General features: G+C 43.8%; 1 protein-coding gene across 2 annotated transcripts in view; it reads right to left on the bottom strand.

Moving 5' to 3' along the window:
- The window catches only part of aftpha (aftiphilin a), a 22,962-nt gene extending 5,110 nt beyond the window's left edge, over window positions 1-17,852 (bottom strand). For both annotated transcript variants that reach the window (XM_063202788.1, XM_063202798.1), the window contains exons 1-8: window positions 17,714-17,852; window positions 14,324-15,645; window positions 12,170-13,211; window positions 7,017-7,192; window positions 5,975-6,101; window positions 5,288-5,344; window positions 3,134-3,256; window positions 2,256-2,316 (exon numbers count right to left, since the gene is read on the bottom strand). In XM_063202788.1, coding sequence (XP_063058858.1) covers window positions 2,256-2,316; window positions 3,134-3,256; window positions 5,288-5,344; window positions 5,975-6,101; window positions 7,017-7,192; window positions 12,170-13,211; window positions 14,324-15,564 — 2,827 coding nt within the window. In that variant the 5' untranslated portion in view covers window positions 15,565-15,645; window positions 17,714-17,852. The remainder of the gene's footprint in view (window positions 1-2,255; window positions 2,317-3,133; window positions 3,257-5,287; window positions 5,345-5,974; window positions 6,102-7,016; window positions 7,193-12,169; window positions 13,212-14,323; window positions 15,646-17,713) is intronic.
- Between the last annotated feature and the right edge of the window lie 7,148 nt (window positions 17,853-25,000).

Genomic DNA, 25,000 nt, shown 5'->3' with positions numbered 1-25,000 from the left:
GTTTCTCAATGGGGGTGTTGGTTAAGCCCTATGGGGGCGTTGAGAAGGACGCAGCTGACTGGGGCTGGGGCTTAGTTCCCATTGGGAGGCATTAGTCTAATTCAGGATGTCTACAGGTTTGACCAAGTCAAAATTAAGACATTTTAAGACTTTTCAATACCATTTTCCAAATAAAATTAAGACCAACTCGCAGCGTTTACAGGTTTTAGCTAGTCAAAATTAAGACATTTTAAGACTTTTCAATACCATTTTCCAAATGAAATTAGGACCAACTCGCAAGATCATACACTATTGGTTATTTACATTAATGTAGCCGTTTAAAAACACAAAACTATACACAATGAAACTTTACACTAAATAAAATTGAATAATGCGTTCTAAATTACACTACATGGCTACAACTCCCGATTTCCGTCGCGAAGTTCATCACATGGCTGACATAATTATTCCTCCCTAAATTAAGCTCCACAAATTTAAGACATTTGGGTTGAAATTTTAAGACAAAATAAGACTTTTCAAGGCCTTATTTGGCGAACATGAAATTTAAGACTTTTTAAGACTTTTTAATGACCCGCGGCCACCCTGGTCTAATTTATTTTTCAATACTAAGGCGGGGCGTTGGTAGGCTTACGGCGAGGTCAAGGGGGCGTTGGGAGGCTTGTGATGTGGTCCAGGGGGCATTTATTTAAAAAGGCTGAGAACCACTGATCTAATAGGAGAGCCAGGAGTCCTTATCTTTCCTAAGTAAAATCAGAGAGAGTAGAGGAAGAGTCTTACAATCTCTGCGTAATATTGAGTGAGTTACAATATGCGACCTTGCCTCCTCCACTTGTGCTTGTGGCCTCGTCCCACCTCCTGGCCCCTCCTCTGTGGAGAAAACGATTAAGTTTCCCAGCTGTCAGCCTAGCCACAACAACTTTTGAGGGACTGTTTTTCATTCACCATCCCAATTGCAAATGAGAAGAAGGCTTTACAATTGAGCTTTTGCAAGATATTGAAATATAATGCTGTGGTCAGTGATGTCATCATGACATATTACTTCCTGATACGAGGAGACAAGCACAAGTGGAGGAGGCAAGGTCGCATATTGTAACGCACTCAATGACACCTGTGGGCTATCTATTAGCAGGTTTAACTTAGCCAGGTTAACCACTTAACAATGTTGTTGGAATTAGGGGTCGACCGATACAGGTTTTTTAATGGCCGATGCAATACCTTTTTTTCCCCCCCATCACCCTTGGCCGATACCCGATTTCCGATACCCGATATTTGGGGCCGATATGGGTTAAAAAAAAAAGGTTAAAAAATGACAAATATTCCAGGTCACAAGTTAAAAATAAACATTCCTTTAACATTAAAGGGTCTTGGTGCTTTTAAAAAAAATCCCTAATGACATTAAATAATAAATATTCCGTATCGGCCAAAAACACACGCGTATCGGCCGATACCGATACACTTAAAATATGCAAATATCGGCACGATATCGGACCGATATATATTTGTATCGGTTTATCCTTAGTTGGAACACCCTTCCAGTGTGGTGGAGGGTTGGAGAGTGGAGAGATAGAGCTATAGAGCTGGCTGACCTGGGATGGAGGCACCACTGCTGGGGACCAGCTCCTCCACCGGCCCAAAGAAGTCCAGGTTGAGCAGAGAGGAGCCTCCACTTGCTACCGGCCACACACGTTATACACACACACGTACATACAACAGGAGGAGGAGGAGGAGGAGGAGGAGGAGAAGACAGACACAGACAAGACAGAGGAGACGCACGCACGCACGCACCCACACACACAAGCGCGCACGCACACACACGCACACACACGCACACACACACAAGATGGTGCACAGCAAAGAGGGACACACACACATGCATGCGTGATGGGATTGAGGAACAGCCACACACACACACACACACAGCCATGGAAGACACAAGACATCGGTATGGGGGAGCAGGTTGAAACGAATGACAAACAAACATCCATATGTTATGCCACATACATGGCAGGACGAAAAGGGTGACAGAGAAACACAGAAGACGAAACAAGAGGTTAGAGACATATTAGTGAAACAGGAAACGTGTTATTTTAGATATAGCTAGACATCTTACAACATGCTTTGCGATCTCTATTGCATGAAAATGAAGACTCAGACGCTACCCCGTCTGTGAGAGTGTATTAGATAGAGCTAGGCTAGAGACTAAGTAGGAGAGTTAAAAAGGAAATAATAAAGAAAAGGGGAACTTGTGAACTTGCCATCCAGAGGGTTGGTAAGGCCGCTGCTGCTCCAGTCAAACTGGACAGGTGGGAGCACCTCCTGGTGGACAGAGAGAGAACTGCCGATGAACATCTCCATTCACTACAGTTGTAGGAAACCGCTCAACTCAATTTACAATCGGAGTGGTTCACCACACCAAACTAATCCGTGTTTACTGAGACTGTACTGTATCACTTGACAAGTTAGTAGCAAGCATATTTATTTACAGCGAGATTTATTTAGAGTGCTAATCTGAGGCTAAAGTGAGGCAGAATGACCCTCAGACGAAAAGTCCTTTAGAAACACAAAGACCATGTTGTCTTGTGTGCATGATATATTATAGCCTGGTTCCTACCAGACCTCAACCCCAGGTGGCGCTCAACACACACAGAGGTCTGGGAGCATGTAGCAGAATTCCACTTCTCAACTCAAAAAATAAGCAGAGCATTTATTGCTTCAATATAATATAATATATAGATTATATTGACACACGCACACTGTATTTGAATTGAACTTAACTAACTGTGCTGCCCATTGCACAAAATTTGATATTTTCATGAATATTTACTAAGTAATAAACTGATAATTACTAGCATGACCAATGTAAAGCAGGTTTTGCAGCTAAAAATGTCTATTTCTGGAAATTCAAAATGGCAGACATGGAGAAGATCCATCTTTTCATGTACAGTATGAAAATGGCCATTCATCAAGTCATAATGAGTACTCAGAATTTGATGGTGGAGGTGAGTATCTGTGAACATTTGTGAATGGGCAGCATGAATTCCGGACATAAACCACTAAAAATATGACACAGTGCACCTTTAAGACGGCAGAGGGGAAACAGGCCAAAGAGCATGTGGTGCTGTGGGAGTAATACCTGGGCCGTGTCAGTGGAAGTGCTGGTGACGTCGGGGGCCACGGCTGGCATCTGTGCTATGGAGGCGATCATCTCCGCTGCTGAGATGGGCTTCACTGGCTCTTTGGTCGGCTCCAGCATCCCCTGAACACACAGAGGAGACACGTGTGAGACAGAGACACACACAAGGGGTACAAGCCATTATCCGAACTCAGTGGTTCCCAACCTTTTTCGGGCCAGGACCCCATTTTGACAACCCAAATTTCTGGGGACCCCATACACATTTTTTTAGCGACCAAAAAAAAAAAAAAAACACACTTGGCGAGCTAACTTGTATGCTATTAGACTTATGGATATTAAGTCAAGAATTATATGTGGCATTTCAGTCCAAATATTTACTAGTGATAATGTTATCATTAGTAATATTTATCAGTATTCTTTTTTTTTCACATCTAGACATTTCAGGCGACCCCATTTGAAGTCCAAGTGACTCCACAGGGTGTTGAAAAACACTGTCCTAACTCCTGTCCTCGACCTGAGCTTGTGTTTCCCAGCTGTCATGTCAGCCTAGGTACATCTTTTTTTTTTGGGGGGGGGGGACTTTTCACCATTCAACATCCCGATTCTAAATAGGAAAATGCCCTTTGAATTGCGCTTTTGCGAGATATTTAGTTCAATTTCTTGCAGCGTCATTACGAGGCCACAAGCACAAGGGAGGATGGGAGTTAGGATAATGGAAAGAGCCCAGGGACATTAAAAAAACATCTCTCTAGACTGGACAATGTAACCAGAGAATCGTATATGAGAGGTAGATAAAGCAGGCCGGTTCTTTTCCAGTATCCACTTTACGTCGGGTGAACCCCCCTTTAGGAGACCTTCGATTAGGAGACCTTCGGAGTCTTGAGGTAGAGAATAAATGGAGTCCCCTTAGCGCTGTAGATGGCAGTAGCGCACGTCTTGTGCAAACACCACGAAAAGAGAAGAAGAAGGAGGGACAACGCCCCCTTAGGAGACCAAATTTTGAGCACACGCTTTTGCATTGAGTGGATGTGTTTCGATTCCTCTTTATTATATATCCAACCTCTTTGATGTAACGGTAGTGTGCATGTCAAGCTAGCTCCTCCCGTCCTTCCCTCTTGTTTGTGGCCTCGTGATCATCAAAGTTTTATTCAGTATCTCCCAAAAGCACACATAAATTGTCATTATCTCATTTGCAATGGGGATGGTAAAAAGTCCCCAAAAGTTGCTCTGTCTAGGCCAGGGGTGGGGAACCTTTTTCATTCGAGGGGCCACTTCAAATTCATCCTGAATATAACTTAACTGTAGATTGTAAGATTCCATTACAAAATGTGTAATATTCCATGTGAGGCTACATAACATTAAAATTACATCGGGGGCCGGATAAAACGGGCTCAAGGGCCGCAAATGGCCCGCGAGACATAGGTTCCCCAACCGCTGGTCTAGGCTGACAGCGTGGGAAACTTAATTGCTTTCTCAACATTGGTAGGGTGAAACCAAGGCAAGGGGCCACACGCCACAGGAAATGATGGGATAGTAAAGACACCTTTATACAAGGGGAAGAAAGCAGTAACAAACAACCGCAAACACACACGCACGCACAGACACACACTCACACAAAGGGGCTTATTATTTCAGGAGATAAAATAATAAGCTGTGCACTCTTTACAAAAAAAATGCTAAATTTGCACACAAAAAAACACACCCAACGAATTGCAACTATAAGTCACACTGAACTCAAAATCTCATTGCCAAAATCTGCATGCATTTTTCCCCCCATCATCTGGTCACTTCTAATTTGCAAATGCATAGTACCTGCCAATACCAACAAGCCTAAAATCTCTGCAGCTACTCAGAAGCTCACTTCCTCATGTCCACCTCTTTGGAGGAACAATAGCCAAAAAAACAAAAAACAAACAAGCAGCAGCAAAAAAGTTAAACTTAAATTTAGGTATGAATAATCCTGGTACTTAGCAAAAATGAAATAAAAAATACTAGACAAGAGCTGTGAGCAAACTGCACAAAATAAGTATGGAAGTGACAACGACAGTCTTACAGGAAATTACGAAATGAAAATGATAGTTTTTAAGTGTTCTTCAGAAGCCTTCAACTTGACTGACGAGTGAGTGACATGGCGCATGGTGCGTGATGACTCACCAGGCTGGCAGCGTACATGGGAACAATGACCGGCTGCTTCTTCTGCCCAGTGAACAACTGAGGAGAGAAAGACAAGACAAGACAGGGTGACAATTAGAGAAGAGGAAGAGAATAAAGATACAAATCATCACTGAGGTGGTAGTACTCGATTACTTGGACTCAAGTCTGTTTTTCTATGGACTTGGACTTGTCTTGGACTCGCTATTAGTTGGACTCCGTTTGTCTTCACATGAATGGCATATAGGTCACCTTCAAATATTCACCTTATTGCCATTCATACTTTTCATTGTTTAACAATGACCGACATGTGACTTGACTTGGACTCTAATGTTTTTTGAATCAGTCTGGTCTCTGACTTGCACCTCGGACTAGGACTTGACTAGTCTTCAACTTGTCTTGGACACTACAAAGGTGGACTTGACTACAGCCCTGCTTACTGTATTTGCATCAAGACATTCCAACAAGGAGCAAGTACCAGTAATAAAATATCAACATTTTATAAAAATATCCTTTAAAATATCGCAACAAAACATTTATTTCAGCTCACAGCAAAGGCAACTGTAAAACTTAATCATACCAGAGACAGAGATATATACCAGAGGCTGATATTAGAGACTACAGATTACTGTACAGATTTCTTTCTGAAAATATTTCAGCGGAAACAACACTAAACCTAAACACACTTACAATGTTTCTCGTGTCGATTCCGAGGGAGCACAAGAGCATCTTGTTGCTATGGGAACCGCCCCACTGGTGCTGTAGGCCGAAGGCGTTATGGATGTCCTGCAGCTGTCTCCACACGTCCCGCACACCCCTGCAGAACACAAACCCACAACACATATTATATACACAGCACATACACACACCACAAACACACACCCCTGCAGAACACAAACCCACAACACATATTATATACACACCACAAACACACCCCTGCAGAACACAAACCCACAACACATATTATATACACACCACAAACACACACCCCTGCAGAACACAAACACAGAACACATATCACACACCACAAACACACCCCTGCAGAACACAAACACAGAACACATATCACACACCACAAACACACACCCCAGCAGGACACAAACCTACGTCACATATTACACACCACAAATACAAACAGATGCATCTTCAAATACAAATATACACTACAATATACACTACTACAAATATACACTACATGTTTTCTTTTTCTACACCAGTCTCAGGCACTCCCTGCAACACAAACCCCCACCATGCAAGTCTATCCATCATCATCACCAAATATATTTTCAAAACACAGTCCATACATGTATTACATTTGCCAATCCTTCTCCATCCATCTCTCCCAACTCGCTTTCTGTCTCTCCTCCACTGTACTATCTCCAAAAATAAAGCCTTAAAAGCCTCAAAAAATACCTTTAAAAAACCCCACTTAGAACCACTTAGAAATGGGGGGCGCTGTGGCGCAGCATGCTAAGCCCCCCACATTTGGGCTTGCATGCCCATGGGGAGCCCGGTTCGAGTCCGGCACGGGTCATTTGCCAATCCTTCCCCGTCTCTCTCTCCCAACTTGCTTCCTGTCTCTCCTCCACTGTCTTATCTCCAAAAATAAAGGCTTAAAAGCCCCCCAAAATATTTTTTTTTAAAAACCCACTTAGAAATGATAACCAATTGACTGCTGCCAGAGATTCTAGGAGTATTATATCTTATCCAGTCTCTCTGCTGCCGCTCTCACCTGTTGGCGTCTGCTGCCCCCTGGTGGTCGCCCTCCGCCTGGCTCTGTGACTCCGCTGGCGGCTTGAGGAAGTGTTGCAGGTGTTCCACTTCCTGATCCTCTACAGATGACGCCGTGGCCGCCGCCTCGGGAAAACTCGCCTGGAACAACCTCTGCACCCGGCCCAATAGTGCCGCCTTCAACCAAACGAAAAAGAAACAAAGATGAGAGGAGAAAAACAAGAGAGAAGAATGCATGGACTCTACATTTTTGTTTTCTCCTGACTGCGCGAACCTAACTGCGCACAACTCAACCTCTGATTGTTGGAAACCGCTGTATGTCAAAAAAATAGCTCATGTGGTTGGCTGCCAGTGTCTTGCCCCTCCACACAACATCGTGTTTACAAACACTGTGAACCCGAAGACTGACTTGACAGGAAAAAGTGCCATGTAAATGAGAATGTCCTTGAAAACGTAATACAAGCACGGGGCAGCCTTGACCTAATGGTTAAAGGTACACTGTGCAGGAAATGGTCAAAAAAGGTACTGCAACTATGTTGCTCATTGAAACTGGGCTGCATATTGATCTTTACATGAAAGTTTACTAAGTAATAAACAAATATTTTCTAGTGTGGTCCAAGTACAGTCATTTTTGCAGCTAAAAATTGCTATTTTTGGAAATTCAAAATGGCGGACCATGGAGAAGATCCCCCTTTTCATGTATGAAAAGTGCATTTTTTTTTTAGTCATAATGAATACTTAGAATTTGATGGTGGTGGTAAGTATTCATGAAAAAGGTAACATTAGTGAATGGGCAGCATGAATTCTGGAAGTAAACAACTAAAAATCTCACACAGTGTCCCTTTAAGGAGATTGGATTTAGAGGGTTTGAATCCCCCCCATTCCAGTCCCTATTGCACTCCATGGCTAAGGTGCCCTTGGGCAAGGCACCTAACCTCATACTCCAGGAACTGCTACAATTAACCTGTAAATAACTAATTCGCTTTGGACAAAAGGGTCAGCTAAATGTAATGTAATGTAACAATAAATCTGGACGTTTTGGTGCATATGACTGCATCTTTATAGGGTCACTGTGTGAGATTTTTAGTTGTTTATTTCCAGAATTCATGCTGCCCATTCACTATTGTTACCTTTTTCATGAATACTTACCACCACCATCAAATTCTAAGTATTCATTTATGACTGAAAAAATTGCACTGTTCATACATGAAAAGGGGGATCTTCTCCATGGTCCGCCATTTTGAATTTCCAAAAAAAGCCATTTTTAGCTGCAAAAATGACTGCACTTGGACCACACTACAAAATATTTGTTCATTACTTAGTAAACTTTCATGTAAAGATCAAATTTGGCAATAGGCAGCCCAGTTTCAATGAGCAGCACAGTTGCAGTACATTCTTTGACCATTTCCTGCACAGTGTACCTTTAAGGATTTTCACATACTCAAAAAGCCCCTGGTACATAAATACTCAATACGTGACAATTTCCGACAACACTGCACAACAGAGACCCTGAAGAAGCTGTTGACTTGGATATTTCCGACACCGCATCTTTAGGCTTCCAACAGTAATGCCAACCGCCGATATAGCCAAGTCCAGAGATAGTTCAGCAAAAGAGATATGTCCAGTGTGCCTACTCACTACTTTTCCGGGTAGTACTGCACTGTAGGGGCTCCAACGAGTGAATGCAGACTCCATTCGAATGAATAGGCTGCGCTCTCTCGACAGCGCCCTCTAGGTGCACTGCAGGCATGGATTGCTACACTGGACTATCTCTGTATTTGGCTATATTGGCGGTTGCAACAGCCTGTAAGAATGGCATTGTTTCTAAACAAATGGTGGACTACCAAAGTTCTCTATGCCTCGTTTTATATGTCAACAACCCAGCAACTCTACAGAATGAAGTTTTGGGCAACTGTGAGCGTTGTAAATGGGTGGAAAGTAGAGATTTATATCGATGGCTACTTCATGCCCTGGTGAACCACTGCAAAAGGCCAATGTTAACATCGACTAATAGCTGGGTCTCTTAGCGTCCAAAAAGGGCCTAATCGTTACGCGCTGGATAGAAGCACCAAAATCGGTGTAGACCTTCCTTAGGGTGTTCTCCATCATTTCAGAAGGGGTGCCCCAAATTTCAATGTCATTAAGGTCATTTTTATGGGGTAAATCCAAGATGGCTGCCCAAAACCAGCCAATAGTAGTAAAATGCTGTATTGCCTGGACATAATGGTGTTATGGGCCAATCCATCTATTTGTGTGTGATGTATACAAACTGAACTTTGAAAATATGTGCAAAACTTACCATAAAAACAATGTTATATATGTCTTATTTAGATTCAAAAACAGGAAAATCATAAAAAACCATGGTCAGAATGAGATCACTCTACAATTGAGAGCTCATTTCTGGGCATTTAGCTATTGAACAAACATTCATTAAGAGTTTTAAAAATTTGCAGTGGGTCATATCTATAACATCCAAAAAGAAAATTGTGGTTAGAAAATTTAGGGGAGAAGAGATAAACCCTTGAACTGGGCCACACATAACTGTCCCAATGTTAGCATGCTAGCATTAGCAGGTTCAGACACTCAGTCTGCTCTTCAGATAAAGATGGCAAACAATAATTTTAATCCCATTTACACATGCGCGCACACACACAAACTACTACTACTTCCTTAGGACCCCCTCAATGATTTAACCCTAGGAGTCCAACTGAAATATATTCATATCAATCAAGTCAATAATACATGTACATATCAAGTGTCAGTGACAGCTGTCAAATGACAAATGTATGCTGATTAATGTTCAGATATGTATATCGCAGTCCTAAGTGTACAATGGAGTGATAAGGGCATTTATGCTTAGGAAATTATGAATAATCAATATGCAATACACCATCCATACAGTATATTGACAGATACTTTGTTTTAAAAGAGCAAAATGGTAACATGTCTGTTTTTCCATCTACTTTTGGCTTTAATCTAGATGACGTGTTGGCTACCTAACCACTTAATTTATTGTTTGCTCGTTATTTTTTATTTGTGGGTGTGGTCCTTTGTTTAAAACATGTCTGCCTGCCTTCTCTCTCTCACATAGGTACTAAAATAGTCTTTCAAAAACTTAAAACAACAGCATGTGGAAATCCTATTGGCTTTGGAGGGCTAACGTCTATAAGACTATACTGTACTCTACTGTATTGCACTGTACTCTACTATACTGTACTGTACTGTACTGTACTGTAATGTGATATACCGTACTGTACTCTACTGCACCGTGCAGTATGCTACTGTACTGTACTGTACTGTACTGTACTGTACTAGACTGCACCGTACTGTATGCTACTGTACTGTACTTAACTAGACTCCACCGTACTTTATGCTACTGTACTGTACTGTACTTTACTGTACTGCACCGTACTGTATGCTACTGTACTGTACTGCACCGTACTGTATGCTACTGTACTGTACTGTACTATACTTTACTATACTGCACCATTCTGTATGCTACTGTACTGTACTGCACTCCACTGCACTGCACTGTACTGTACAGTACAACTATAGAACTGAAACATGTAGAGCGGTGGTGCTCAAACTGTGGTACGCGTACCACTGGTGGTACTTGAGACATCTCTGGTGGTACTTGGAATGCCATTATGAACCTCTCCTGTACTGACTGGCAAAAGTGAATATGGAAGGCCTTTACTGCGATATTCTAATGTTGGTTGTCAAGGTGGTACTCGGAGAGCTCAATATTTTCTCAGGGGGTACTTCACACAAAAGGTTTGAGAACCACTGATGTAGAGCATTCTGAGGACATGTACAATATTATGCAAAAATGTGTAGTGGGAATGAGTTATGTTACTGTTACCACTCAAAATCTTGAAGGTTAAAAAAAGTCTTGTGGCATTTTGTTTGGGGGGGCAGGGTATGATCGACTATTTTCCGCCCAGACTATTTATGTGCCTTGCATATCAAGAAAATGAGTCCAGGTAATGATTTACTTTCATAGTATATACCATATGAGAAGTGTTGTTCTATATAGATATTTCTCCTATGGGTAAGGGTGGCAAAAGACCTACAGTACATGTTGTCCATCAGCTGTCAGTTTTGATAGCAGTTTAAGTACTCAATGATTACTGAGCTAACTAATACAACTTTTGACACAAGTACTAGGTGAGGACTTGTCTGCAAATATTTAATTTTTTTATCTCTGTCTTCTTACTCAACATACACTAAGAAATCATTCCCATTTAATTTGAACTGAAGCCATACTGTGGCCTACATGTAGGCCTATATTGAGTAATCTGTAATGCCATTCTAAAGATGACTGAAATGCTCTCACAATATGCACTTGTAAAAATATAGAATTAGGTGATCTTATGGGGTTCTTCATACATATGGAAAGGTCCTGTCCTTTACCCTCTCTCATACAAATAAAATACGTATATCTGTTATGAAAATTAGAGGATGGAGAACCTGCTACCTAGGGCATCTTGCACTGACACTATCCCATTCAAATCGAGCATTAGCAGCAGTCTATTCTCACCATAGTTTTAGTGTTGGCAATGCTCATTTTAATTCAGACCAAGAATCTTCTCAAATCGTTCACAATGTTACATGCTGTCAAGCACGTAAGCACAGACTCACCCATACTTTCACACTATTTACATTTTGTAGTTTTATCAATCTGGTCTAGCAGGCTACCCTTGCTTCATCTCTTCTGAGGACTATATTAACATTGTCAGCTAAGTATAATGTCATGTAATAACTATGTAATGCGTTACCAACATGACATATTGTATATGACATGGTAGACATTTTTTTTCAAGGGGCACCCCTTCTAGGATGTCTTCAAATCAGTCAAGGAACACGTGTACCGAATTATATGCTTCTATCCAGCGCGTAACGATTTCTCGGCTTAGAGCCCCTACTATAACTAGCGCTGGATTTCTCAATGCAAGCCACGAATGAAGTTAAGGTAAGCGCCCAAACTTAGCCCTCAGCATCATGTTAAAACACAACGTAAGCCATTTTACACCGAATTTCCCCTTGAAGTATCGAAAATAATCAAATCCCTGCTTTAAGAAATCGATACCATATCGTATTGTCATGGAGGCTGTGATTTACACCCCTAACAAACACAAACACACACAAACTCACAGTAGCGGGGTCCGTCCTGCTGTGGTCAGTAGTAGTGCTACAGCTGGGGGGCAGCGTGGGGGTCTGATGCTGCTGCTGCTGCTGCTGCAGCTGATGGCCTTCATGCCACCCCCCCTCTGAGCTCTCCTCCGAAAGTGCTGCTGATGCTGATGCTGTGGTAGGCCCAAAGGATGCCCAGGACTCCTCCTCTCCTCCTCCTCCTCCATCACCTCCTCCTCCTCCTCCTCCTCCTACAGCACCCGTGTCCCCATCTCTGAACCCCTCCTCCCCCCCTCCAGCCTGCTCCTCCTCCTTCTCCTCCGCCCCCTCCTGTTCCTCCCCAAAAGCAGTCCAGTCGTCGTTCCTGCCGCTTGCGTCGCCCTCTACAGGCGCAGAGTGGAAGTCTGCAAAACTGTCACTCACGGCCATGCTGCTACTAAGCTCTGACTGACCTTCCTCTCCTCCTCCTCCTCCTCCTCCTCCTCCTCCTCCGTCTTCTGTTGCTGCTGCTGTTTTACATTCAGAGTCGGTCAGGTCCCTGGATGTTAAAGTGGTCGTAAAGTCAGAGAAGGAGGTGGCGCAGCTGATCTCTTTAGTATCTGTTTTCGAGTCTTCTCTGAACTCGTTCTGTATTGCATCCGACGTGGTGGCAGCACCATCGGCGGCCATGTTGGATCTCGAAGGGTAGGCATCGAAGTTAGCACTAAAGTCCGGCCCGCTGGCTCCAAAACCTCCCACCGCTGTTGTTGTTGTCGCCGTTGTAGCGGTCGTGGACGAGAAGTCTCCAAAATCCCCAAACTCTTCGTCGTCCTCGTCCTCGTCGCCGTCCCCGACCTCCATGTGGCTGTGGTCGGCCAGCGGCGTGGCGTCAGCGTCGGCCACCGTGTCCTCCTGGAGGAGGGGCGGCGAGGGCACCGAGCCCGTGGTGCTGAAGTCCCCAAAGTCCTCCAGGGCGTCGGTGGACAGCGGGCGGCCCAGGGAGGTCTCAGTCTCCGTTTCCGTCTCGGGCTCGCTGTCATTGCCCGAGCCTGCGCCAACGCCAACGCCAACGCCAACGCCGTCCCTGAATAAAGAATACCATAGAGCAGAAAGCCATTATTGTCATTATACGGGTCAATGATGTGGTGTTACAACCACAGCTGGTGGTACAACCACAGCTAATGCCAACAAATGTATTGGTAATTGTTGGTAATTAATGTACTGCAATGAATATGCTTCTTAGATAAACCACTAAAAACAAACAAAAAAATCCATACAATAGTGGCATTATCTGTGGTTGCACCACCTTGACGTGTGCTGCTACTAAAACATCACTGACCCAAAGTACAACGAGATTTATCTTCCTTTTTGTGCAGTGAGTAATGAATGAGTGTAGAACCTGATAATGCAATGGTCTACTATTGATAATCCATATCAATGTTGAAGTAGTTATGTTTCTCCATCAAAAAACATGAATAGGCGGGCCCAAAGATGGGCCCACCTGCACTGAGAGGCTACAGCCTCCCTTTCAGGTACAAAGCACAAAAGTGGCATGAACAAAACAACTTGACCCACTTCTATTACATTCCAATACGTGTATTGAAATTGATCAAGGATGTACCTGGGCAAGCACTCTGCACAAGTGTTCACAGGTGTCATAATGACTTCCAATAACTTAATAACTTTAGTCTAAAGACTGACTAAATTAATATAAAGAGCACTTTGGCTTTGTCCTATTTCCGAGCTGCCATTTGCCATCTTTGAAATTGCAGATAAGCTTCAGGCTAACTCCAAAGTGGTACCTCGTTCACTCTAGACTAGTGTTGTGACGTTTGTGAATGAATCAATTCTTTTGAACTTCTGATGGGAATGATAGGAACCGAATCACAGATGGGGGATCCCCTTTATTGTTCATGTGACCAGTCACACGAGTACTTTATTTTCGGGAAAAAACCCCACAGACTGCCTCAGAGAGTGGCAAAAACAGACTTTAAAAGGATGAGGATGAGTCAAAGATGCCATCTTAACACTGAATAAATAATTGAAAACCATTCAAATGAGCCAGTTTTTTGAACAGCTCTTTGAAAGGAACGAGCCACTATGATCTGGAACCTGTCAAAGAGCCACTATGATCTGGAATCCGTCAAAGAGCCAGAAATCCCATCTCTACAGGCAGTGCCAAATAAATGGACTTGCCTTGACTTGTCTGGGTCAGAATCGCGGTCGGGACACCGCGTGCTAGATGATGTTAAACTGTGCGGTGGCTTCACGCCTTCACCATCATCGTCGCCATCCTCCTCTGAGCCGGTTCCTAGCTCTCCGTTTAGTGTGGCCTGTGTCTGGGAAAGTGCGCTGTACGTGTTGTTCATGTCTGCTTCAGTTTGAGTGTTATCATCATGGTCCGTGTGGGTCCACGAGGAGTCGCCGTCCCCGTCCCCGTCCCCATCCCCGTTCCTCAGTGCCTCTGACGGTGCCGCGGGAAGAGAGTCCACGTCTCTCCCGCCACAAGAGTCTCTGGCCAACGCAACTTCTTCCGACGCGCCCGACAAACTACCCCACTTCCCATCGGCGTTCAGGATGTCGTCGGCTTGTGGTGTCGTCGTTTGCCAGTCGGCCACAAAAGGGTTCCCCCAGTTGGCCTGTTGGTCGCCGTCGCCATTGCCGTCGTTTAAGTGATCGTCGTCGTGGCTGTTAGTGTTGACGGAAAAAGCGGCAAAATCCGCAAAGTCGTCCTCGCTGTCGTTTTCGCCGCGGACGACCCCACTCGACTCGAGGGCGACCTCAGAGTCTGGTGCGCTGCCTCTGGATTTCACGGGAGCGTGAGTGCCTGGCTGATCAAATGCAGCGAAGCCGTTAGTGAGTGGTCCACTCCCGCCTGCCTCCTCCTCCTCCTCCTCCTCCTCTTCCTCCTTCTCAGGCCCACCACCATTACAGTCCGCACTGCTGCTACACTCCACTACTGTAGCCTCAGTCCTTTTCCTCAACTTGGAGTCTGTGCAGCTGGTAGCGGCGTTGTTATTGGCCGTAGTGGTTTGCGAATGCCCTGTTGGCCGTTCCTGCATCTCCTCGCTCGCGGTGCTGAGCGTCCTAGCCGGGGCGGTGCCGTCCGCTCCTGCTCCTGGACCCGTAACGACCCCGTTGGCTTTTGAGGAGGAGGAGGAGGAGGAGGAGGAGGAAGGAACTCGAGGGTGGCCGTTGCTGAGGAGCTCTGGGGGAGAGGTAGCGACCAGGGGCTGGGTGTGAGGCTGGGACTGCGACTGGGACTGCTGGCTGAAGGTGGCCGCCGGCGTGTCCAGCTCGGAGAAACTGATGCTGTTGGGGACGCCGCCTCCGGAAGAGGAGAAGTCCCCGAACTCGTCGTCCTCGTCCTCGCCGCCGCCGTCCTCCATGGGAGGGGGAGTGGACGCGTACATGCGGATGACACCGGCAGGCTCCATCGTGTGTCACAGCCCCCACCGCAGCCACCACACACCGCCACCGGCTCACAGTCCTCACCAGGAGCTGCTGCAAGGTCACACCTGTGGCAACGAACAACCAGGAAACACAAACACATACCACACATACACACAGATTAGTAAACTGTAGAGTGATTTTGAAAGTATCCTGTTATTCTCAGGAGTTGTCATTTCTCTTCCAATGGTTACACTTGTGGGATCGAAAAAGATAACACAGACACACACACGTAGAGATTAGCAAATGAAGTTCATACAATGTAGGAAGGCTTTCAAGTCATTGTTTAGTTAAATGTCTCTTTCCGATTACAGCTGAGGAGCTGATTCTAATAGTGTTTTTGAAAAAAAAAAACTCTTAGCCTAAGGCACTAACTCAAATCATTTAATAGCAGTGGTGTCAAACGCAAAAGCTAATTCATGGTGTAAGTACAACAGTAGCAAAGGAACTTACATAGCTGTTACACCATTTACTCCATTATACCTAATGAGTTAAGACCGCGTTGTTACTGGAAAAAAAACACTAAAAACCTCAGAGCCCACCACAAACTTTATCCAACCAGTGCAGGGTCAGTTGATCCTAAGATTCAGATAGGTTACTGGTGTTGGAAGGACACCGGGTTTCTTTTTTTTACTTTTACATTTGACACTTCTGTTTAACTGGCAACACAGTAATAAACCTGAAGCTTCAATGCAGCCCGACATATTCACCCCTACCCTGACTAACCTGCCCGGCTACAGGTGATTTCATAAATTAACCCGACTAACTGTGCTCTTTACACTAAAGGTGTGTAAGGTAGTGTAAGGTAGGGACGTATGTGACACAGAACTCGAGTTTTATCGAGTTGTCAATTTTCACAAAGGGTAGTACGTTCCCACAAGTCACTTAATTCACTCGCTCCAGTTCTGCCTGGAAATCTTTTAAGAGTAGAGCTGCCTTTATTTGCCAACTGCTGAACCCCTAATGTAAACATAACCTAAACCACACAGAAGACAGGATACAATTTTTGCTAAAGCGTTGGAACAGGATTGTGGTTTTGATATTATTTGTTGTTTGTTTTGATACCATACACTGGTACAAATAAAACATGTACATAAATGTACGCTGCTATCCATCACTAGTAGAATAACTGCTGTGCAACAGCTGTTAAGCACTACAACAACAAGCCAATGTGTCACATGACTTAAACATACAGAAACATGCAACTATTCCGCATGAACTCGGCCTCATCTTAAATGAGACGAATAGAGCTTAAAACGAAAGTTATCGGTGTGATTGTCCAAAAGCTACCGATGAAACTCTATACTAGTCAACCGTAGCTATCCATGACACAATGTCTGTGTGGTGAAAAAGCAACCATAGCCAAATGTTTAACAAATAGAATGGTGACATGACAAACGAGTTACAGGTTACCTTCGCCTTACGAATAATACAATCATTTGACCCAACATCATGTGCAAACTGACTACTTGCTGGCTATCTGTGCCATCTAGAAAACGCACGAAGGCCTGTGTTTACATTTGCGACTGACAGCTGGCTAGCAGACTGGCTAGCAAGCAAGCAGGCCATTACTAAGCTAACTGAACCTGACCTCACATTAACTTAACATTATTACTCTCGCCACCATTGTGAAGCTATTAACACTCACCTCCTCTTATCCGATATTATCCAACGCTGTATACAAGGCAAGTGTGTACATTTCCATGATAAACCTTTAATTCAGCATTTAAGTCAATACTGATGAGCAACAAGACTGCTCTGACAGGCGTTAGCTTGCTAGTTGGTCAAATAGACAGGCTAGGGGCGTTAGCTAACACACTTGCAACCTCAGCTTACCAACATAGCTAAGACAAATAATGACGTAGCTAGCTACTAATCTTGGAGACAAGAACCACAAGTATTTACTCTCAACGCCAACCACGTTGGAAGAAGAAGTTGTCTCGCTCTTTACCACCATATCGGTCACCGTTGAACGGATTCCTTCGTCACTGTCAATAATATTCTATTCCCCAATGCTGCTAAATGTAGCCATCGTCATATTAGCCCCAGTCCATTAGAGTGCTCCTCTCCGTGTCCGGGGGTTCAACCTGTGTTTGCTCGCCATTAAGAAAAGCACGAAATGAACTGTAACCTTACCTCAGGGACCTTGACCATTCAGCCACATGTTTTAGATGCAAACAACAAACGCATTCGGTGAGACACTGACGAAACCGGGCATTTATTGGCAGGCAAAACTCTACCAGTGATGATAGATACCCAGCTTTGGCTCTCTCTCTCAGACAATTACCCAGCATGCAACATGTTTCGGATGGCAGGTGAATCTATCCAGGCACAGGTCAAACTAATTCACTTTAACAGTGGGTGTTTAGTTGAATTAAAAATAATTTAAACTCCGAATGCGTTTATCTATAGGTTTAATGTAATTGACATTTTGGAATATAGACATTACCTTAGCTTTTCCTCGTAATTATACCACATGGATTTATTTATTATTTTCCTGTAGTAGGGCCTATCTGAATCAGAAGTTACACGTCAATCCCATTTCCAGGATGAATTTTTACTGAAGGCTTCAGCTTGCAGCCCAAAGGTTGCTGGTTTGACTCCCGACCCGCCAGGTTGGTGGGGGGAGTAATTAACCAGTGCTCTCCCCCATCCTCCCCCATGACTGAGGTACCCTGAGCATGGTAGGCCCTACCGTCCTGCTGCAGGCTCTCTTGCAATGCCATTGGGGGCTGCCCCCTTGCACAGGTGAGGCATAAATGCAATTTCATTGTGTGCAGTGTGCACTTGTGTGCTGTAGAGTGCTGTGTCACAGTGACAATGGAAGTTTGCGTTTCCCAGATGGGGTTTCGTTTCCTTTGGGCCTATAAGCTCCTTTTGGTTTGAAATATCCCAACATCAATGCAAATCTATGAATGTGCTAGTGTGACGGAGGTCATCTTGCACCTGTTCGTCCCCCTCGGGGCTGCGAACGTGCGACCTTGTCAACTACATCGGTTCGGAAATGGGAGCCACAGTACACTGCTGGACTGAAGGACCAGTCCCCCAGCCCAACGGCATCGACACAGTATGAGGCTTTCGGAGGGAGGTTTACTAACGTTCCACGCCAACTCTGCTAGTTAGCCTCCGTTACACTCTCCCCCTTAAACCTCACTCCCAACCGGGTCACGGCACCACTGTGACGGAGGTCATCTTGCACCTGTTCGTGGGCATGGAATTGGAGGACCTCATTACAATAGCCGAAAACAGGACACTTAGCAGATTGGACTCCATACTGGAAAATGACAGACACCCCCTGCATCCGCTTCTGGCCAACCAGAGGAGCGTGTTCAGCTACAGACTCCGGGCCTTCCCCTGCCGTACAGACAGACTACGGAAGTCATTTGTACCCAGGGCCATCCAGCTCTTCAACACCACACAGAAAGACACAATGAAAGAGATTGTCAATGGTGACTGGACTGCCTAAACCAACCCCCACCACCCCCCACCCCCTCCCGATTCTTTTCTCTACTGAACAGCTACACTTCACCTACACTTCACTTTTTGTGTGTATGTATGTAACATGATGCCCTACAAGGACCTGTGTGTGTGTGTGTGTGTGTGTGTGTGTGTGTGTGTGTGTGTGTGTGTGTGTGTGTGTGTGTGTGTGTGTGTGTGTGTGTGTGTGTGTGTGTGTGTGACAATGTGTGTGTGACAATGTGTGTGTGTTGGGGGTGAGAGAGAGAGAGGATGTGTGTGTGTGTGAGAGAGAGGGGGAGAGGGAGGGAGGGAGGGAGAGAGAGTGTGTGTGTGGCGATATACTTTTACTGTAATGTGCATTTATGTGTATAAGTTCTTTGTGTATGTTTGGATTTGTGTATTTATGTAAGCTGACAGACACCTTAATTTCCTTCGGGATCAATAAAAGTACTCTACTCTACTCTACTCTCTACTCTACTCCTCCTCGGGGCTGTGAAAGTGCAACCTCGTCAACTACATCGGTTCGGAAATGGGAGGCACAGTACGATACCACTGGACTAAATGACCAGTCACCCAGCTCAATGACATCGACACTGTATGAGGCTTTCAGAGGGAGGTTTACTAACATTCCACGCCAACTCTGCTAGTTAGCCTCCATTACATTAATTGAGCCCGTTTATATGGCCGCAATAATCAGGTTATTGGAATAAACAGGTTATTGGAGTAAACGGTTTATTGCTGTTTACATGCAGTTCGTCGATTGACTGTGTTCCACTAAAGTATGTTACACGAAGCTAGAGTTTAAGGCTTGTGATTGGCTACTTATCCTTCTAGAATGTCAATAACCTGACAATAACCCGATTATGCTTGTTACATGACACGAGAAATCAGTTTATTAGCCAAAAAACTACCTGTGCGAATCGGATTTCTCATAAACTGATAACGGCAATAAACCGGTTATGAAAACTGTTTATTCAGTTTACATGAGCGCTCGAATAAACCGGTAACTCCAAAAACCTGATCATGAACGGTTTATCGATGCGCATATAAACGGGCTCATTGTTGCTATGTTATTTTAAAAGTGCAGATCAGGGCTATTTTGAACCAAACCACGTTGAACCAAATGAGAATGAACCATTTTGAACTGGTTTGAACCAGTTTGAAGTGGTTTCAGCTAGTTAGAACTGGTTTGAATTGGTTTGAACCGACTTTAGCCAAATCTGTCAAAACTGGTTTAAACCAGTTTGATCCAGTTTGAACCACTTTGAGTGTAAGCTGGATTTAGTCAGTTTTCGTCATATCAGTCTGAACTGGCTTAAACCAGTCTGAACCGGTTTAGCCAGTTTTAGCCAAACCAGTCTAAGACGATTTTAACCAGTTTGAACCAGTGTCAACCGGATATAACTGGTTTGGCCAATATGAATCAGTCTAAACTGGTTTAAACTAGTTTGAACTGGTTTTAGACGGTCCTAACCAAACCAGTCCAAACTGGGTTAGAGCCAAGTTTAGCCTAACCAGTCTATGTAATCTATGCCCAGTTTGAACTGGTTTTTGTCAGTTTTAGCCAGATTTAGCCAAACTGGTATAAAGCTGTTTGAAACAGTCTAAACCGGTTTGCACTGGTTTTGGCCAATTTTATCAAAACCAACTAGATCTAGCTAGCCAGAAGCTAACAGGAGTGACAGCGCGTCTGACTGACTGGTAAGTCGCACAACGCTCGGAGAGGTACGCATCACCTCATCTCAGTTCTGAGAAGAATATATTTCATGTGTTAAAGTAAAGTGGTCTGTTCCTTTAAAGCAGTCTCAACCAGTTTGAACTGGTGTGAACCACTTTGAACCAGTGTTAGCTAAATCAGTCTGAACTGGTTTGAACTGAACGGTTTTAGCCAGCTTTAGCCAAACCAGTATAATCCAGTTTGAAACAATTTGAACCAATTTGATCCAGGTTGAACCAGTGTGAACCAGTTTGAACTGCTTTTAGCCAACCCAGTCTAGACTGGTGTGAACCAGTTTGATCTGGTTTTATCCAGTTTTAGCCAAACCAGTCTAAACCATGGTTTAAAACAGTCAGAGCCTGTTTGAACCAGTTTGGAACGGTTTGAACCAGTTTTAGCCAGTTTAAGCCAAACCAGTCTACACCGGTTCTAGCCAGTTTTAACTATTTTCAACCATTTTGAACTGGTTTTAGCTAAACTAATGTAAATCAGTTTGATCTGGTTTGATCCAGTTTGAGCCAACCTAGTCCAAACAGGTTTCGGACTGTTTGAATTGATTTGAAGCAGTTTTAGCCAAACTCTATATCGGTTTGAACTGGTTTGGGCTGGTCTGAATCAGTTTTAGCCAAACCAGTCTAAACTGGCTTGAAGCAGTTCAAACCAATTTGAGACAGCTGAGCTGGGTTGAGCCACACCAGTCTAAACCAGCTTGAACCAGTTTGAACTGGTTTGATCCCATTTTGGCCGGTTTAAACCAGTTTTAGCATAAACTGCCTAAAGCAGTTCAAGTTTTGGACAGTTTGAACCAGATTTAACTGGCTAGGGGCAATTTTAGCCAAACCAGTTTGAACCAGTTTGAGGTTTGACACCGTTTTAGCCAGTTTTATCCCGTTTGAGCTAGTTTTAGCCAGTTTTATCCACTTTGAGCCACACCAGTCTAAACTGTGTTATTGCCGGACTATGCCGGTTGAGACAGATATGAGCCAGTTTTGCCCAGTGTCAGACAAACTACTGTAGGACAGTTTGAACCAGTTGTAGCCAAAATAAACCAATTTGGTAGCCTAGTAAACCAGCGCCACCCGCTGGACGCCAATTTTTTTGGGCTACGAGTGGGTCTGGCCTCGCATCGTTGTTGTGGTCTGCCAGGCTTGCCAAGAAGAATCTGGCAAACTAACCACAACGCAGAGATGTGTTTTGAATCAAAGCGGGAGGGGTTTTGAGGGAGTGATGACGAATTTTGAAGAATTAGACTCAAGGTTTTCGTTGAAACGTGCCGTTTTACCGACAGGCTATAAAACATGGATCCACGCTCCAAAAAAGAGAAAAGGGAATGCTTCACTGGGTCCTGTATCCAGTGAGTAAAAAAGGGTGCTCATCAAAAAAGAACTTGGGCGTCCACACGTCCATGAAAAGATAAAAAAACACTATTTGAGGCACTCCTTACTAAAGTTAAAAAGCCTTTATTAAATACTGCCTACATGCTACATATATGTAGCCAGTATTTAATAAAGGCTTTTTAACTTTAGTAAGGAGTACCTCAAATAGTGTTTCTTATCTTTTCATGGATCCACGCTCTTTGATGGTGGTAATTGAGTGCGTTTACATGCAGTTCAGTATCCCGAATATGAGGCTTATCCCGGTTATGATCATATTCGGGATAAGGTGTTTATATGCGCACAGAACGTTATATCCCAGTCTACATTCTTGGCCGTTATAGAATTCTCTTCAAATGCGTGTAGCCTGGATACCAGCAACAGCGTTCCATGGGAAGCCCCTGTATTCGGGATAAGGTGTATACATGCGTCAGTATCCCGGCTTCTTTCGGAAAACTCCACCTAGCATATCCCGATTTCTCAGTATCCCGAATAAGGGCTTATTCGGGATACTGAAGTGTTTATATGCGCAAACGCAAATTCGGGATACTTAATATCCCGATCATATTCGGGATACTGAACTGCATGTATACGCACTCACTGTCAGTTGCGCTGATTGGTCAGAGCATTGGCCTATAGGCACAGACACGGTTTGAAAGACAACGGGTTGTGCTCATCAACAGTCTTCCGATTGTATCCTTCATCTGGTCCAGACTTAATTACACATCCAATCTCACATTTAGGCTGGTTTATCAGGCTACCAATTTGGACAGTTTTTAGCCAGTTTTATCCAAACCAGTCCAAACATGTTTGAGTCTGACCCAGTTTTATCCAAACTAAACCAGTTTGATCCGGTTTGAACCAGTTTCATCCAGTTTGAGCCGATTTGAACCCGATTTAGCCAACCCAGGTCGAACCAGTCTGAAACTGTTTGAACCAAAGCAGTTAGAACAAGTCTGAGCCAATTGGAGCCACACCAATTCGAACTAGTGTGAACAGTAGTCTTAACCTGTTTGACGCGGTTATTTCTTCTTTTTATAAGATATTTTGTGTGGTCTTTTTCGACTTTATTTGATAGGACAGTGTATGAGGTGGACAGGAAGCCAATTGGAAGAGAGACAGGGAGGGGTCGGCAAAGGATCCCGGCCGGGAATCGAACCCGGGTCAGCCGCAAGGCAGGCGAGTGCCCTACCAATTGGCCATGCCAGGGCCAGCTCCACTTCGTATCCAGGACTCTAGGTCAGCCTCTTATTGCCAAAGTGTGATATCTGAGTAAAGTAAACAAGACTTATCAAGAGTTTTATCGTTTTACCATGTGATCATCTGCTTCGAAATCCTTCAAAATCCCATGGCAGAACAAGATTTCCACCAGGTGAAATATAAAATATTTCAACTCCTGATTTTCCAATACGTATGGAGACAACACCTCTGGCTTGTCCTGACATTTCTGTGAGAACAAGTTATCTATTTATTTGTCTATTTATTTATCTATCTATTTATTTATGCACATTTTATTTCATTTAGCTTAATTTATCTGCATGTGAGATTCATAGCCTGTCAAGTCATCATGTCATTTTAGAGGGAGAGGATTGGGTGACGGGGTCAGCTTTGTTTGCATGCCAAACCGACATATTTTATTCACAGAAAAAAAAGCTGTAGGCATAGCAACATGACTTGACACACCTTTCCCACTAAACAGTAACACCTGGCTGATGATCTGATGTCAGACACTTTTGTCAGTCGATTACGTCAGCCAGAACTGCTGCTTACCAATCTGCGCTCAACGACATTGCACAATGTGGGTTCATCCCAATATTACATAGTTGTAAGTGTGAAGCATGTAGGAATGTATGTGTACCTTAGCAAATCCTATGTGATCTTGTTGATAGTCCCCTCTGTTTTATTGGCAACGACAAAAAAGGGTTTGTTGTAAACTCATCGGCTTAAGACCCCTGCCAACTCGATTTTAATATGCAGCTGTCTGCCTTGATGGTAATCTGTTCTTTCTTTCTTTCTTTCTTTCTTTCTTTCTTTCTTTCTTTCTTTATTCCTGTCTTTCTGTATTTTATTAGTTCTTGTGTTGCATCTGGCAAAAAAAGTAGCTAAAACATGAATGCTTATTAGTTGTTCTTTGACCAGCAAAAGTATGCCTGCATGTAAATGTACTAGTCTAGCATGGAAATAAATGTAATTTCCACTGACCAATAGATGGGGCTAGTAGAGCACATCCCATTTCAGGCTTGACAGAAAAAGAAACAGTCTGGGACAAAAAGAAAAGAATAAAATAATAATAAAAAATAGGCCTATTTAGGACATGTGGGCATGTAACACTAGGCCATGTGAATTCTAGTATTTGGATTATATAGCAGGCTATCACTGTACAAAACCATAGGCCTAATAGCAACGTTTAAATGGCATGATAGAATAACAGGCCACCACAGGCTTAGAAATGTACAGTAAGAACCTATTTGCATACAATTTAGACTTTTAGACATTCTTTTGGTGTGGCTTTTGTCAGTCACATGTCAAAGGCCAAATGAAGTCATGTCAGAGGTCACAGACTATGCACATGAAATGATCAATGCAGAGCGCCCTGGTGGTCAGAAAGTATTAGTGATCAGTGTGTGTCCTACACTTTTCTCTCTGCCTGTCACCATTTGGATTAGGCTACTCCTTAAACATAGGCTAATCTTGGTGTCATTCACACACACACACACACACACACACACACACACACACACACACACACACACACTCTCTCTCTCTCACTCTCTCTCTCTCTCTCTCTCTCTCTCTCTCTCTCTCTCTCTCTCTCTCTCTCACACACACACACACACACACACACACACACACACACAGGAATCCAGCCAAGTC

This window comes from Engraulis encrasicolus, chromosome 1 (genome assembly GCF_034702125.1).
Source record: "Engraulis encrasicolus isolate BLACKSEA-1 chromosome 1, IST_EnEncr_1.0, whole genome shotgun sequence".
Classification (NCBI taxonomy): Eukaryota; Metazoa; Chordata; class Actinopteri; order Clupeiformes; family Engraulidae; genus Engraulis; species Engraulis encrasicolus.
Note: the sequence above shows the minus strand (reverse complement) of the source record. Positions and strands in the feature narration are given on the sequence as shown.